Source organism: Chanodichthys erythropterus, chromosome 8, assembly GCF_024489055.1.
Source record: "Chanodichthys erythropterus isolate Z2021 chromosome 8, ASM2448905v1, whole genome shotgun sequence".
Lineage (NCBI taxonomy): Eukaryota > Metazoa > Chordata > Actinopteri > Cypriniformes > Xenocyprididae > Chanodichthys > Chanodichthys erythropterus.
In genome coordinates, this window is record NC_090228.1 from 41,019,684 (window position 1) to 41,037,922 (window position 18,239).

At 36.9% G+C, this 18,239-nt stretch overlaps 1 protein-coding gene across 1 annotated transcript; it reads left to right on the top strand.

Moving 5' to 3' along the window:
- Window positions 1-6,920: 6,920 nt before the first annotated feature.
- Window positions 6,921-13,565, top strand: LOC137024946 (zinc finger protein 501-like). Its single transcript, XM_067392914.1, has 3 exons — window positions 6,921-6,955; window positions 7,580-7,728; window positions 11,414-13,565. Exons 2-3 carry the CDS (start codon window positions 7,644-7,646, stop codon window positions 12,325-12,327), a joined length of 999 nt encoding a protein of 332 aa, XP_067249015.1. The 5' UTR covers window positions 6,921-6,955; window positions 7,580-7,643; the 3' UTR covers window positions 12,328-13,565.
- The last annotated feature ends 4,674 nt before the right edge of the window (window positions 13,566-18,239 follow it).

Here is an 18,239-nt window from a genome sequence, read left to right on the forward strand (position 1 = left end):
AAAGGCTACTTTCATTCTGCATCTGATTGTCCACCTTCATGACTGCTTCTTTTATTTGTATTATTTTTAGTTTATATCTTTCACCTGCTTATATTTTAAAGGTGCAATATGTAATATTTTTGCAGTAAAATATCCAAAAACCACTAGGCCAGTGTTATATATTTTGTTCACTTGAGTACTTACAACATCCCAAATGTTTCCTGGGACGTGTAAAGAGTCGCCTGTCAGTTGCGTCATACCCGCGTTACCCTCGGTTTCCAGTTTTATTTTGTAGAAACCATGGAAACACCAAAGACGCTTTAATATTTAAATGTTTTAATAGGCAAGGGAACAACTGTTTTGATATATTTATAGACAGAAAACTAATTGTTGTTATATAGGTCAACACGTTTAGTCTTATTGTTTAAATCAGATTTTCTTGATATTTTGTGAGTACCGTGTTTTACCATGCCTAACATAGTAACAAACATAGCATAATCAGATGCAGCTTTAGTTTTAGTAACAGTAATACAGCATTTTCTTCATCATACAATACATTTTAAAATTAATTGCAATTTAGAGTTTATCAAGCCATCGAGCATTTATTAATATGATATTCTAAAATCGATCTATCTTACTCTTACGTTATAACATTTTCAACACACTCAAACGCATCTAATATGATAAACAGAGCTGCGTTACCTCATACTCATGAACGGAAAAGCGGAAGCAGCGCCGGCGACTGTGGCATAATAAAAGTTCCGCTGCTCGCGGTGTGTGTTGCGCAATCGCTCCAGCGACATTGTTCAGCTCCCACAACACTCGGTCCTGCTCTGCTTCATACTACAGTAACGTTAATAATCGCATCCATCAAAATGATTTTTTCCCGAGTCCTATCCCTATTCTTTTGCACTGTCCGTTAAGGTGAAGACCACATGTCCCAAGATTTCCGCTCTCAAACTTGGCGTCACCAAGCTACACTTTTGTTTTGAACAGGCATCTAGTGACCTCTAGTGGACAGAATTCTTACATATTGCACCTTTAAGTTAGGGCTTTTTATTTTCTTTTGTGCTCATTTACTCCAGTGCCCACACCTGACCATCTTCTTTGCTATAGTTTCAAACATTAAAGGATTAGTTCACTTTCAAATGAAAATTACTCCCAGCTTTTACTTATACACCTAGGATGGCTTAAAGGAACACTCCACTTTTTTTGAAAATAGGCTAATTTTCCAACTCCCCTAGAGTTAAACAGTTGAGTTTTACCGTTTTCGAATCCATTCAGCCGATCTCCGGTTCTGGCAGTACCACTTTTAGCATAGCTTAGCATAGTTCATTGAATCTGATTAGACCGTTAGCATTGCGATTAACAAAAAATGACCAAAGAGTTTTGATATTTTTCCTATTTAAAACTTGACTCTTCTGTAGTTACATCGTGTACTAAGACCGGCAGAAAATGAAAAGTTGCGATTTTCTAGGCTGATATGGCTAGGAACTATACTCTCATTCCGGCGTAATAATCAAGGAACTTTGCTGCCGTATCATGGCTGCAGCAGGCGCAATGATATTACGCAGCGTCTCTCACAAACGTCTCCATGGTTGCAAGGCACGTTCCCTGTGCAAGCAGGGGCTCACGGGCGCTGCGTAATATCATTGCACTGCTGCAGCCATGGAACGGCAGCAAAGTTCCTTGATTATTACACCAGAATGAGAGTATAGTTCCTAGCCATATCAGCCTAGAAAATCACAACTTTTCATTTTCCGTCGGTCTTAGTACACGATTTAATTACAGAAGAGTTAAGTTTTAAATAGGAAAAATATCAAAACTCTTTGGTCATTTTTAAGCTCGATGCTAACGGTCTAATCAGATTCAATGAACTATGCTAAGCTATGCTAAAAGTGGTACCGCCAGAACCGGAGATCGGCTGAATGGATTCGAAAACGGTAAAACTCAACTGTTTAACTCTAGGGGAGTTGGAAAATTAGCCTATTTTCAAAAAAAGTGGAGTGTTCCTTTAAGGGTACGACCTTCTTCTTTCTGAGGAACACAATCTGAGATATATTAATAAATATCCTGATACATCCGAGCTTTATAATGGCAGTAAGCGATACCAGACAGTATGAGCTGAAGAAAGTGCTTCCATCCACATCCATCCATCATAAACGTACTCCAGACAGCTCCGGGGGATTGATAAAGGCCTTCTGAAGCTAAGGGGTTGTGTAAAAAATATCCATATTTAACAAGTTATGAAGTAAAAATATCTGGCTTCGGCCAGACCACCTTCCATATTCAACATCGTAAGAAAATGCAACGCGTCTTGCATAAGTTAACATGCCCCCAGGTAAACCAATCGTCTCAGACTGTGGGAGCGAGAGTTATAGAGAATTCATAGATTTTTATCTCTATCCCCTTTTCAAGTCCTAAGGAACTTGAAATTAAATCAGGGAGCAAGACTATTTCCATGGACATTGAAAGTCTGTATACAAATATAGAAGTGGATAAAAGGACTAAGGGCGTTAAGTGAACAGTTAAAAAAATACCCAGAGCAGAAAAACATGAGTAAAACATGCTTTGTAATATATTATTATAAAATATAAACAATTATATTTTCATAAACTTTTATAACTTTTTTTTTTTTATTTCACTTTCATAATTTTTTCACGTCTACAATAATCTGACAAGTGTCTTCTTTATAACAGGACCAACCTTAGGGCTATATTCCAAAGCGTTCTTGAATTACAATAATTTATGTTTGGGTAGTGCATTTTCGTGTTAAAATGAAAGAAGTAAAAACAGATTTGGAAAGGGCTTTCATATGGTATTGAGATTGGTGATAAAAGGTGTAAAATTTCACCATGTGACGAGTTTTTGCAGATCACATCACATTTGTTCTGAGCAGTTAAACTGTCCACTGTTCTTGAGAAAAAATCCTCCCCTGGCTTTTAATGCATTGTCTTTTCTTCATGAGCACCCTTTGTTCACACAGCTAATATAACCCTCAAATGGATCTTTACAAGATGTTTGTCATGCATGCTGTATGCATGCTTCGAATTATGTGAGAAAACAATTATTTATATGTTTACGTTTGATTCTGTATGAGTTTGAGGCTATGCTCTGTGGCTAACGGCTAATGCGACACTGTTGGAGAGATTTATAAAGAATGAAGTTGTGTTTATGCATTATACAGACTGCAAGTGTTTAAAAATGAAAATAGTGACGGCTCTCTTGTCTCTGTGAATACAGTAAGAAACGATGGTAACTTTAACATCATTTAACAGTACATTAGCAACATGCTAACAAAACATTTAGAAAGACAATTTACAAATATCACTAAAAATATCATGATATCATGGATCATGTCAGTTATTACTGCTCCATCTGCCATTTTTCACTGTTGTTCTTGCTGGCTTAGCTTGTCTGTGCACAGATCCAGCCGTTAATATTGCCTTTCCTTGTCTAATGTGTCAAATGGGCTGGCATTATGCAAATATTGGGGTAATACATATTAATGATCCCGACTGTTACGTAACAGTCGGTGTTATGTTGAGATCCGAGTGTTTTCCGGAAGTCTTTTAAACAAATGAGATTTATATAAGATGGAGGAAGCAATGGGGTTTGAAACTCAATGTATGTCTTTTCCATGTACTGAGCTCTTGTTATTTAACTATGCTAATATAAATTAAATTTTTGATTCTAGGGCACCTTTAAAACCATACAGTCACTGTTGTAAAGGGTTCAGTTGTGCAGAATATGCTGGAAAACAAAAGAATGTGTGAATGTTTAATGGAATGTGTTCAGTAAAGACATGAAAGATTTTAATTGTTGTGTTGCTAGCTTAAGCACTTTTTGTTTTGTCTATACATGTGTCTCTGATGAAGATCAGATTACATTTATTTATGACCAATTAAGGAAAAAAACAAAAATCAACCAAAGGGTTTACATACTTTCTTGCCACAGAATATGAATCCAGACAACAGGTGGTAACTCTTTCAGGAAGCTGCACAAATGCGAGTGTCAGTGGCTATTTAAGTTTAGTTACCTAGACAAAATCCCATTCGAAATCCATCAGGTTCTTTAGGAGAGAAGCAACTATGGGGTTGACAGTGGCAGAATACTTGTTTACAAATTTTCCACTAATCACCTCGCCCCTGCAGGTCTTTGAACCTCTTTCAGGGTTTATCCCAACAAATTGTCAAAGGTTATTAAAATATACACACACACATTGAAAGAGAAAACTTAGAAAATCTACCTTTTATCCATTTAAATATTGGATTAAATAAAGATTTGCTAAATTAGGGAGCAATAAAAAAATAAAGCAATTTAAAGGGTACAATAAAAAGGTGATAAAATGACCTTGAATTAATTCCATCTTGCCACATGCCTTCTCTGGATACTGAAGTTTGAAGACATAGTATGTTGCAAACATTGTTGCTATTGCAGTCAGAAATCTTGGTTGTATGCCTTCAGAAATGTCACAATCCTCTAGGTATTCATACAGCATTCAGTACAGGTCTCTGCCTTCCCTGCAATAATATTTAAAAAATCATAAGAATTTATCTTAAATACTACCCAAGAATTGTTTTTCCAATTATAGATATCATGTAAAGACCAGTAAAGTATCTGTTATGATTGTTTACATTTTGCACGTGGTTGGTTATGGACTTCCACTTTTCCACAGCATCTTCACCGGTCTTGAAGGAGGATGCACACTAGTACAGGTGGTTGGGTCAGAGGGTTAGTGAAAATGAAACTGAATGACATTGTTTTTCACTCAAAATGAACAAACCTGGTGAATCAGCCCTCATGTCACCACCCAAGACAATGGCCTATCAAGAATGCCTTGCCCTCTCCAACATTATATTTTCTTCAGACCTCTAGTGCCATAAGATTGTTGCCTGGAGAAAAGCCAAAATGTCCAGGGACATATACATTCCAGACAGAGGGCTAACAGGACCTGGAAGATATCACATGACATAAGTAGAAAAAAAAATCTTCAACAATTATCAATTTATACAATTGTCCGCGGACAAATGCAGATTTCCAGCTGGTGTATTTCAGATGTGTGGCTGGCTGTTTCACTGTATTTTGTGGAGGCAGTGTGAACAGACTTATGCAATATTCAAACAATAAAATGTATATGCAATATCACAATAATGAAATAAAATTATGTTTGTAGCAATTTATCAGTCCTACATTTATCTATCATCACTTGCGTGATGGATACAAATGTCCAATTTACAAATTTGTCAACTGTGCAGGTATGGCAGCATTCTGGACACCTCCGAAATAGCTGTAGCAAATTATTTTCATATACCATGTATTTCCTGGCTTTGTAGAAAGGTTGGCAAATCCTGGACAATCAGATATAGCTTTGTATGTTATATCATACAAACCTGATCTAGATGCCTTGATATTTTTTCAACATGTCTGAAGTTTTAGTGATAATCTCTGTACTTGTGACATTTTTACATGTGTTTTTAAATTTTTGATTCACGATTATTTTTTGATCTGTGACCACAATACTTTAGGCAGGAATCTAACCCCATACTGTAAAACAGGAATTGCATTATAGTATGATATGGGTACAACGCCAAAATAGATGATTGTGCAGGACTGCCAACTTGAATTATTCCTTAGTGATGGGGGGTTTTAGTAACAGATTTACGATTTGATTCATAAGGTTGCGATTTGATTTCGATCTTAATTAAATATTGTTTCACTTGGATATACAGTATAGATTACTTTTTTCCCCCATCCCAGTATACTGTACAACAGTGTTTCTCAACCATCCATGGACCCCTAGTGGTCCTTGATGTAATGCGAGGGGGTCCTTATAAAATATCTGAATATGAATATTTGTATATTTTGACATGTTCCCATAAAAGAAGATATGTATAATTTAACTGACGATTTTACTGAATATGGGACAAGTCAACTAACATAGTAGTAAATTATACTTGGTCGTCACAAAGACATTAATGATACCAATGAGCCAACGTTATTCTGGGGTCCTTGAGGACAGTTCTAAATATGACAGGGGTCCATTACTCAAAAAAGGTTGAGATTCACTGCTGTACAACACGACATACATTCACATCACATGTTAACACAGTGAAAATTGTGACACTGTAGTTACAAAAGCTCATTAGTGGCATGCATTTTAGAGCCTTGCCTGTTAAACGATTCATTCATGTGCTGTTCTGATATGCGCTTTTCTGAGCACACACTCAAAGCATTAAAAGACATTAAAAGCCAGTCAAACAGCGCGTGATTACTGGACTAAGTTATCTTTCACATATTATTGCACTAATACTGTTAAATACACAAAATGTTAACATAAACACAGTTGGTTATGTCTAAAGAAAGTAAACAGTTGAGAGAAAGGGAATGGGATGTGGGCAAGTGTGTTTTTGTTGTTGTTGTTTGTTGCTTTTAAGTAAAAGAAAGAAAGAGTATTGCGATTAAAAAAAGGTATTCTTTCTGCTTAAACTATTACTGTTCTTGTCACCTAAGCAATAACAAAAAGCACTCTGATGTACCAAGCCATCAGTACATAGTGTAATTCAAGACTTGAATTACATAGTGTATAGTGCGTCATTTGGGATTTATATTTCTGCAATAAAAAAATGGTATTTAAATTTATATATATATATATATATATATATATATATATATATATATATACACAAATTTAAATACCATTTTTTATTGCAAAGTTATAAATTTAAAATTCTGGTTGTGTGAATTACATGACTGATACCTTCTCAAAAACTTTGCATTAAAAGATTTTGTACATGAGACATGATCAGTCTCCTTATGTGTATGTGTGATATGTATTTTATCAAGAATGAAAAAAATGTGTTTTTGAATATAAATTTCTTATCCTCCTCTGGGAGCAGGACTTTTATTTTGTTTTGGCGGTGTGACGTCATAAGTCGGCGACGCGGTCCTGTGCCTGTGATTCGGCTTGAGAAAGGTTTGTTTTAAGAATTAAAATGGTTTAAATCCATACAAGCAGTTCAGACAATTACAGGTTCTGCAATAATGGTAGAAATAGTTATGTATTATTGAATGTAATATTCTATTGCTTTATTTAACATATGAACGGTGTTTTAGTGAGTAAAGCCCATCCACACATGAGTTTCATTTCGCTCCTTATATCGTGAATCAGTTTATTGTAAGCAGGAATTCACTGGCAAGCAGTGATGAAGAAACAGATGCTCGAAACTTCGAGTCAATTGAACCAAAATGATTCAGTGATTCGAAGCGCTCGAATCACCGCACGATGACGACACCTCATTGTCAATGTAAATACAACGAGAATAAACACGATATTTTTTGCAAACCACTAGCAAAGTTTTTATAATCTATTCAATGTAAACAGCAAATCATTAAATTCCAAATATAAATAAACACGAAGCTTCTGTATAATTTGAATTTTTTTTATTAGCCTGTTTAGCCAAAAATACTGCTTCAAACTATTTAAAACCATTAACTATTCCTCTGACTGTCTCCTTTACCAGAACACTGACTAATTGGGGAGCAGATTGAGATGAACCCAGAGAATATCTTTTAATTATTCTCCTCTTAATCATGACAGAGTGTCCAAACACACAGAAAAACAGATGAAGCGACTGAGATCCACGTGACACACTATTATAAAGATGGCGTTTATTAAAGAGGAGAGTGAAGACATGAAGATTGAAGAAACATTCACTGTGAAACAAGAAGATACTGAGGAACAAACAGGTTGGTTTCATTCTCAAAGCTGAACTCATTGATTTAATCCTTTTAAAATATCCACCTCTACAGAAATGAACAATATTTGAGGGATGTCATATAGAGTGTCATAAATAAAGTGGTTTGTTTGATAAGTTTTGTAGCTTTAAAATGATTAATCTATATTTAATTCATACAGTGCAGTGTTTTATTTTACATTTGACTACTTTATTCAAATTCTGCAGTATTTATACCTAAATACTGCTAATTAAGATAAAAGCATTTCATTATGTTCAGGGTTCTTACCCTTTTTTCATTTCTAAATTCCATACTTTTCCTAATTTCCATGCCATATTTAACATGTATATGCAATGTGCCACAAATCCCAATAGTGTTCCAGTTGATGCGTAACGATTTGTAGAGGTCCTCAGCACATGCATATCTGAGAAATGGAGACTCAAAGAACCTTGTGCTAGCATGGTCACCATCCCAAAACACACATATGTGGGAAACACTAGTTTTGAATGGAGAGCGGGCAGTTCAAACTCTTGTCAAAAGTGAAATGTGGTAGTGACTACATTTTACTTTTTGATGAAAGTAGTGATGAGAAATGTAGTGCATTTCCAAAGATTGTCATGTAAGCTGCTTTTGAAGCAATGTTGCTGTCTGGAAACATAAGACAAAAAGGGTTACCCTTCCCAGTACAGCTGCTGAAGGAGCTATGCTTTTCCATGACATCAAGTGCCCAGTACACTTCCGCCACATAACCTCTGGCCCAGAACCTCACAAAGGTCCTCATTGAACTGCTTAATGAAACTGCAGCTGTGACACTAAAAAGAAAAACAGTTTTAGTACATTGGTACAGGGCTGATAGTAACGATTATTTTGATAATTGATTAATACTCTTGCACATGCACAGATAGACCACATGTAGTCTCAGACCTTCAGTCAGGTCTGGACTAGCATCAAGTTTAGGGGCATGAAAATGTAAAGTCAGTGTCCCTAAAATAACAGAATGGCTGGTGGCATGAAATGCTAACGTACATGGTCGGAAATGCCCCTAGAATTACTGAAAATTCCCCCAAATTCTATATATTAATTGCCCCTGAATGTTTTGCATCTCCAAGCAACACATAAGCTGTGTTTCCATTAGGGCTGTGACGGTAGGCATGACAACCGCACCACCGCGGTCGTGGAGTATCACCGGCGGTAGTGTGACATTTTATATATATGTATAAAATATATATAAGAGGTCGCAGCCCATTCGTCATTTTGACAGATTATGTAGCCTGTAGCTGTAATTCCCACCCCTGTCCAGTAGGTGGTGAGCGCGCTCCAGTGTGGCAGCAGAGCGCGAGTTCAGTCTCCAGAATAAAATGAAAACAGACGAGCACCCTAGTTTAAGTCAATTTTATAATAATAAAGTTACTTATGTTTACTTGCATGATTAAGTTTTGTTATTTTTCTTACTGACTATAAGTTTATGGTCAACGAATGGCTTTTCTGAGGTATATTGTTACGTGAAATTGTTTGCAACACTGATGTGATACAGATTTCGGTAAGCTAACTTACATCTTTCAACATATTTTTTTCATTTTCATTCATGTTTATTTCGTTCTGTACAGTAGTAAAGAGGAAATGGTGTTCGCATTCACTCACAATCCGTGACAAGTGTTCAAGATAACTGAAAAGTGACGCAGTATTTGATCAACTTTATTTTCATAGTATAAATAAATGCATAGCCTATGCCTATTTGCTTATCCTGTAAGTTCATGAATAAAAATGAAAATGTTGACGAAATCAGAAGCTATTAAATGACTTATCAAAATATATAAATTCAAATTAATTAATTATTGATTATGATGGATTTTTTTATGATCCTGTCCATCAAAATGACGGTGAAACGCAAGTCTAACACAACCTCTGATTTTTATATATATATATATATATATATATATATATATATATATACACACACACACACACACACACACACACACACACACACACACACACACACACACACACACACACACACACACACACACCCCTTTGGACCCCACCACCGCAACACCGGCGGTTGTTGGTGATTTACCACCGCGGTAGTAAAAATTTGCCACCGTCACAGCCCTAGTTTCCATTTAAATTACCTGGAACAGCTTGTCCCAGGAACTTTTTTTCCGCCAGACCTATTCCTAGCTGCGTTTCCATAGCGGTCTAAAGTACCATGAAGATAGTCCAATGACATAGGACTGTGTGCGACTTTCCAGTTCACGCTGGATTTCATCCTCAGCATATAAGCTTAATAAAGCCTGAACCTTGTTGTCAGTCCATTGGTCGTTTTTTTTAAACTCCATTGATGATTTGAATAGAAAACATCTTTAACTGCATGCACTGCAACAGACTTAAAAAAACGATGGTTGAAACAAAATGCTGCGTGCAGTCAACCAATCAAAATGCTATGTGAACCAATCAGCATGTTCAGCACCCGTGTCCCACCCCCGAAAGTTCCAGAACTTTGAAAAAGTGCTTCCTAGCAAGCAGTTTTTTTTACCTGGAACTTCATTTAGACCCTGGATGCTGCAGTGGAAACACACCGAGTACCACCCCAAAGTTCCTAGTTCCTGGGTAAAGTTTCTGCAGTGGAAACGCGGCTATAGTGTTTCATTGCAGAGTGAATCTGCATTTTTTGAACACCTAGGTCATTGAATCATTGACTCACCCAATTCATAAAGACAGTAGTCACTTGCTTGCAACTTAAAGGATTAGTCCACTTTCAAATAAATTTTTCCTGATAATTTACTCATCCCCATGTCTTCCAAGATGTTCATGTCTTTCTTTCTTTAGTTGAAAAGAAATTAAAGAAATGTTTTTTGATGAAAACATTCCAGGATTTTTCTCCTTATTGTGGACTTCAATGGCGTCCAAACGGATGAAGGTCAAAATTACAGTTTCAGTGTTTTTTTTTTTTTTTAAATGACCGATCATTTCGCTACATATGTTCCTTATTCCTCGTCTGGTATCGTTTAAAGCCCTTTGAAGTTGCATTGAAACTGTAATTTTGACCTTCAACCATTTGGAGGCCATTGAAGTCCACTATAAGGAGAATAATCCTGGAATGTTTTCATCAAAAACCTTCATTTCTTTTCAACTGAAGAAAGAAATACATGAAAATCTTGGCTGACATGGGGGTGAGTAAACTATCAGGAAAATTTTATTTGAAAGTGGGCTAATCCTTTAAATATTCATCTGTACCTCACTTTAAGCTATGGAATGGCTTCAAAACACTTGCAATATATGCACAAAAAGTTTATGGTGCTTTATAATGTTTTGTGCCTTTGTGGGACTAATAATAACAGAATAGCAAACGCACAATATCAAATTTAAACTGGTCTCATCTGACTGTCCAGTTACTGAGTATCGGATTGGCGCATCCCTACTATAGAAATGAGTATTGTTGGCATAACATTGAAATCTAATGATAATGCATCTCAGGGGAAACAAATGCAAGGAGAAAAGCAGAGGACTTTTTACTGAGCCCTGTGGCACTCAATCTTGCAATAGTCTTATAAAATATAAGTATAAGAACATGCAAGAGAATGTTGTTGAAAGGTGAAATAGCACTAGAAGAAAGATCTAGCCATGTTCAGATGCCAATGTTTGTTGTTTTGTGCCATTAAACTGGAATTAAATATTTCTTTCTTTTTTATTTTAGATCTGATGGCACTGAAAAAGGTGTGTCAACAACAAAATGAAATGGAAGGTAAAGTTCATTATGAGAAATGTCATAGTTTCATAGGTGGAGAAAAATCATTTAGTTGCTCACAGACTGAAATGACTTCACAAAAAAGAGATAAGACAGGAACTAGAAGTGATTTCACCTGCCAACAGTGTGGAAAAAGTTTTACCCAAAAAGGAAGCCTTAAAGTCCACATTAAAGCTCACAATAAAGTGAGCTCTTTCACCTGCCAACAATGTGGAAAAATTTTCAGCAGAAAAGGAAACCTTAATTACCACATCAGAATTCACACTGGAGAGAAGCCTTACACCTGCCCTCAATGTGGAATAAGTTTCACTCAAAAAATAATCCTCAAAAGACACATTAGAATTCACACTGGAGAGAAGCCTTACACCTGCCAATTTTGTGGAAACAGTTTCATTCGAAAAGGAAGCCTTAAAAGCCACATCAGAATCCATACCGGTGAGCAGCCTTACACCTGCCCTCAGTGTGGACGGAGTTTTACACATAAGCAAACTTTTAATGCCCATGTGAAAACTCACAATGGAGAGAAGCCTTTCACCTGCGAACAGTGTGGAAAGAATTTCACTGAAAAGGGACACCTTAATAAACACTTGAGAATTCACAGTGGAGAAAATTCTTTCACCTGCCAACAGTGTGGAAAGAGTTTCACTGAAAAGGGAAACCTTAAACAACACATGACAATACACACCGGAGAGAAGCCTTTCACCTGTGAACAGTGTGGAAAAAGTTTCAAAGGAGAACTAAACCTTAGGAATCACATGAAGGTTCACACTGGAGAGAGACCGTTCATTTGTGATCAATGTGGAAAAAGTTTCAGAAATAAAGCAAACCTTAATTCCCACATGAAGATTCACTCTAAATTGTGAGCTGTATAATAATAAAAAATATTTTGCCATCACACTTATAAAGCCATGTATATCTAAGACCCTTGTTATGAAAGTGTTAAAAATATCATCAGAAAAATACATATTAGTGTGAATTAAGGCTACATTCACACCACAGCTGAATTTGGACACAATCTAATTGTCCACCTTAGTGACCACTTCTTTCACACCTGACTATCATCTCCTTTGACATAGTTTAAAAAACTCACAAGTAAGCATATGTTGTCAATCTGAACTTGAATATGGGTACTGCTGCGGCTCATGTGGTATCTAGAAGTCTTACTGCTGATCCCAGGTGCTTCTACACTCTAAGCAGAAAAGGTTCAAAAAGAAACCTTCTGAGGTTCCTGAAGATTGCAACTGTGGGGGAACCTTATTTATAATATTTGAAAATAACATCAAGATAGGGTTAACATTATGACCACCTACCTAATAGGTTGTTAGTCCTCCACATGGTACCAAAACAGCATGCCTGCTTAGACATGGACTGTTCTGTGGTATCTGGCACCAAGACGTTAGAAGCAGATCCCTCAAGTCCTGTAGATTGCGAGGTGGAGCCACCTTGGATTGAACTTGTTGGTCCAGCACATCCCACAGATGCTCAATTCGATTGAGATCTGGTGAATTTGGAGTCCAGGTCAACACCTTGAACTCTTCATCATGTTCCTCAAACCATTCATGAACAATAACCGTTTTTCCACTGTCGGGCCAAAAGCGAGAGTACTAGTGCATGCCAGGGCCAGCTGTGTTTTTCACTGTCACTTCCAGGGCTTGATCGGGCCTTGTCAGGGCTTCCTTGGGGCCAACGGCTAGAGTTTTTGAAAACTTTATGAAAATTGCATTGTCTATGGATGCTCTAATGTAATCTTGTTGTATTATAACAATGACAATAAATTAAATTATTATTATTTTGGCCTGCTGAATATCTTGGTCCAAAGCGGGCCAACTGGGGCTTGAGGAGTGGCCATGAACAGAGACAGAGTTTATCTGAATGAGGAGAGGGTCAGCCCTGCTGCCCATTTCCCACTTTCAAAAACCTGTCTGAAGGGTGAAACAACCCCACTTATTTTATTAGTGATGTTGTAAACTGTCCTATGAAAATATATGTATATATGCAATCTTCTTCTTGTCTTTTGTTGTGTTGTATGGGTAGGAATGAGAATAACTTGAAACTTGTGTTTAACTTTTGTACCATTATTGTAAATTTATTGTAATTATTGTCAAACCTTCAATAAATAGAAAATTAAAAAAAAACTCACTTTCATAAACCAGCGAGTGTTTGAAATAAATTCCTATTACAACCCAAAGGGGAATCTGATCACCGTATGATGCAGAAATATATTTATATGTAATGCTAAAGGCTACTTATGCTAACCATTGCGATAATAAATTTGAGAACACTTGAATAAGAGAACACTTGAATAATGTAGACAAATTATAATCGTGTATTTATTTGGCTTCATGTAAACATGACATTTTATCAATATTTTTCTAAATGTGTAAGCCTTTGTACTTAAAAGCCTTAATGTAGTTGTTTTGTGCATTGTGACCTCTCTACAATGGTAACTTTCTCCTCGACCCAACCGACCAGCTTCTGTGGACTTTTGATGAAGCTGAAGCTTAATCTGTTCCAAGATGACATGGCTGAAAGATTTACTGTGTCCCAGAGCAAATGTTAAGCTACTGTATTGACCTCATGGAATAAAATATGAGGGACTACTTTCCTTGGCTTCCAAAGGAAACTATCTGTGCTACAATGCCCCAGTGCTTTAAAGAATACTACCCAGGCACAAGATGCATCATAGATTGCTCTGAGAAACCCCTCCAAAGGGCCAGGAATCTGGATCCCTGTGCAGTCTTTCAGCCATTACTATGCCCAGAACACTATCAAGTACCTAGTGGCAAATGTACCCTGTGGCCTAATAATGTTCATCTACCCAGTTTATGGAGACAGATGTAGTGACAAATTCATTACATGCGACTCAGGATTCCTGGAGTACCTGAGTCCAGGAGACGAGGTCATTGATGACTGAGGCTTCACCATCCATGATCTGCTTTCTGAAAGGAAGGTGAAACACACAATACCACAATACTAAAAGGGGGCACAGCTTTCTGAAGAAGACACCACCAGCACAATGAGGACTGCTAATGTGAAAGTCCACATGGAGCAAATTATATGCAAATTAAATCACTTCAGAAATATTTCACAAGTTGTGCCAATCAAACTTGTACCAAAAATAGATACAATTCTGAGAAATTGTGCAGCCCTGTGTAACCTGCAAGGTGACATTATCCATGAAGATAGTGAGATTGATTGGAGTTGTCAACAAAGCAGCAAGTTTTGCTGTGAATATTTAATTAAATAATGACACTGGAAGGTTTACTTGTTTTGTAAATAGACCTAAAAAGAAACATACAATGAAATGTTCAGCTGTAACAAGGTTTATTAAAGTTACTTGTCACTTGACTGTGAGGCATTCTCTATTTCCATTTCTGGTGTGATTGAGGGTGTGTGGAGTGCTAAATATACTAATACGAAAAGCTTTACTATTATACCGCCAAAGAAGGCAGTGACAGTCATGGAAGGCGATGACATTAAGAAGTCGCAGGAATTTATGACAGAGGATATTTCTGCTGTTAAATTGCAGCAGAAATCCATAATGGACCTGGTGGAGGAAGTGAAAGCTCTTCATATCCAGAACGCTGAGAAAGACCTGAAGCTTATCAGTAATTTGATTGATTCTGATGTTGTGATTCAGAGCATCAGTAGATGCTCGTGAAACATCAGGACTGAAGCTCTGCATCAGCTGAGGGAAGGGGTTGCGTTCTTTGCTCATCTCTTGGTATCGCAGGGCTTCATAATGATATGATTGGGAGTCACTTAGTTTCAGATGTTTCCAGAATTTAATTGCCCTTTTTTGCATCTTTATGATTAGACGGTATTTGCCTAATTCTGCTCTGCATGTGTTATTTGTTGTATGCTGGTGAATGTGTAATAGTTTTACAGAGTTCTGCATGCAGGGTCCCAATTGGAAGTTTTTCCCATTTGGCGAGATCTTGATTTGGATTTGTCAGTGGACCCCACACCTTACTGCCATAGAGTGCAATGGGCTCAATTACTGATTCTAATGTTTTCTAATGGGATTTCTATAGGCCGTTTTATGGCGTACTTTGTCTCTCAGTTCTGTAACAGCATTATTAAAGTTTCCTGTGGATATGATTTTAAAACCCAGGTAGTTGTAATGTGATGTGTGTTATCTGGTTACTGCCTAAATGTAAATGTGTGTCGTTTTCCCTGGGATCTGAATCTTTTCTGAAATATCATAATTTTGGTTTCATTCAGGCTGACCATCAGGGCCCAGTTCTGGCAGTATTGCTCTAGCAGGTCCAGGTTCTGCTGTAACCTGGAAGCCTTGTGTGCTGTGCTAAATCGGTTGTTACATGTGTTGGAGTAGCCTGTTCAATCTCTATTAGGCTATTAATATGCTGTTTTGTAATGTAAATAAATATGAAATGAAACCTTTTCTATTTGAGGACAAGTTTGTTTTAGCCTATTTTCATTTTGGGCATTTGGCACGTTGTTGGGTGTGGAAGGTTACTAATATGATTGCTTTATCTGTAAATAAAATTAATGCTCTTTCAATGACTTTTGAATGTTTTTTTCAGAATTTCTTTGATTTGAATATTTTTTTGGTAATGCGTTGTGTAGGTCTTAAATTTCAATCTTTATTGTCTTAAAATGTCTTACAGAGGTCTTAAATTTGACTTACTGAAACCTGCAAGAACCGTGTTGAATATATCTCTATGTTATTTCTGGCCACTTTCTTATGTCATCCTCCCAGTTGGATGTAATACATTTACATGATCCGACCATCGCAGGGCAGAAATTGTGTGCTCGTGTGTTAGCCATGTCAGCTAATTACCGCAATGTCCCACCTGCAAATTACACCTATGGAATTTTATCACTTTTATCAAAAGTCATCTAAAGGCCCCGATATACTTAAAATGAAATCGAAGAATGAACTGATGTGACGTTATTTCAAACAAAATCAGGCCAAAACTAAGTTAGTTTTGTGTTCTTTTTGGAAGTTCAAAACGGTTTGCCAGGCTTTCAAACCATTTCAGAAAAACAGCTTTCAGAAAAAGTTTGCTTCAGCTGCAAAACACCTTCATACTACCATTGGTCCGTGACGATAACATAACAGGAGGTGTGCGCTGAGGCTCTGCCTTCACTCACGTGGAAGTCTTTGACTCATTTGATCCGTTGAGTTTGTCGAGGTAAGATCTCCGCGGGTGAAAACACACTGGATAGCCGCTTTATAGTGCAAAATAAAGTTGTGCTTCTGATGAAATGAGGCACTGACACTGTTTTTCATGTTTGATATTGTAAAGCTGCTTTCTTTAAAGCAATCTATTGAATAAAGTGTTATATAAATAAACGCGATGTGACTGACGTGCTGATTTGCAGAGCTTGTGCTAACATACTAATGTTGTTATGATCAGATGCTTTTCTTATGCTTTCTATAAAAATACTGTTTTCTCATTTCTGTTGTGTTTATTTTGTTACTGAGAAGAAAGTGTACAGCATGTATTTACATATTCATCTAAACATCGCTCTCAGCAGTGTGTTGGTGGTGTCAAATGTTTGATTACAATATATCGCTGCTCACGTATTTCGAACTTCGTTTTATCCCTAAACGAAGAGCGAAAAAGAACTCTGTTTGAAGTATACTGGGGCCTTAACATATGGCTCTATATGTAATTGAGCCAATCGCACAACTGATATGATTTTTACAGCTTTCTAATGCAGTGTATATGTGAGCATCTGAGTTTTACTCACTCCTTTCTGATATAGTGCACATATAGTGACTCATTTTTTTTATAGGTCAACAAAGTTTAGGGTTGTTCCGATTCCGATACTAGTATCGGACATACCACCGATACCAGAAAAAATTCTAGCATCGGTATCGGCGAGTAATTAAACTCATGTACCGATCCGATACCATTTTCTTAAACAATATCTAGTTGTGCCCGCTATCTTTGCTTAATGCTGCAAATCGGAAATTAATTCTTCTTCACGGCTCAGAATGCAAACACAGGAAGTTGTGCTGTGCTGCCATAAGCAACCACTGTTTAGAGCAGCGAAAAAGTGAAAAACAGGGTTCTTTATTAGAAATAAAACTAAATAAGATGCTAAATGAATTAATTTAAAGTGAATCTGAAGCCTACCTTTCTCATTCGGCACTGTTTCCATTTTCGAGATGAATGCTAAACTATTACGCCTGTTTCACACATTATCCGTCTGCAGTGCGTGTGCGGTCCGTATGCAGTGCGTATGTGTTGCTGAAGCAGGAAGCGGCCATTGTGCTTTCACACAGCACACGTTTGCAGTGCGTAATGTTATATTCATTACGCTTATATATTTACAGTTGCTGGAGTAGTTTAGTACACGTAAACATGACACAAAGATTTGAAAACTTACTGTCGACACAAACAGCCGACGAAACTGCTTCCCATGCCTTTTCCTTCGCATTCAAATCTTTGTACAATACATTCTGCGGGTCATACAGAATTTTATGTTTTTCCACCTCAACGATAAGACGAGTGTCATCCATGTCACCTTGTTTTTGAATAGGTCCGCCTGTCACGTCATTGCCTGCTGGGATGCGAGTTTCCCTCCAACGGGGAAAAACATATCTGATCGCATTATGCAAGTAAACACTGTTCATTTTTTTTTTAAAATAAAATAATTGTTTTGAAATGATACAACTGAACTGTGAAATTGAAATGTTTCCTTTTGGCATGAATATAACTTGTTGCTGGCATGGCGTTAAATCATAAAAAAAAAAAAAAATTCTTTATGTAATGTACTAAATGTACAAAATAGTTTAAAT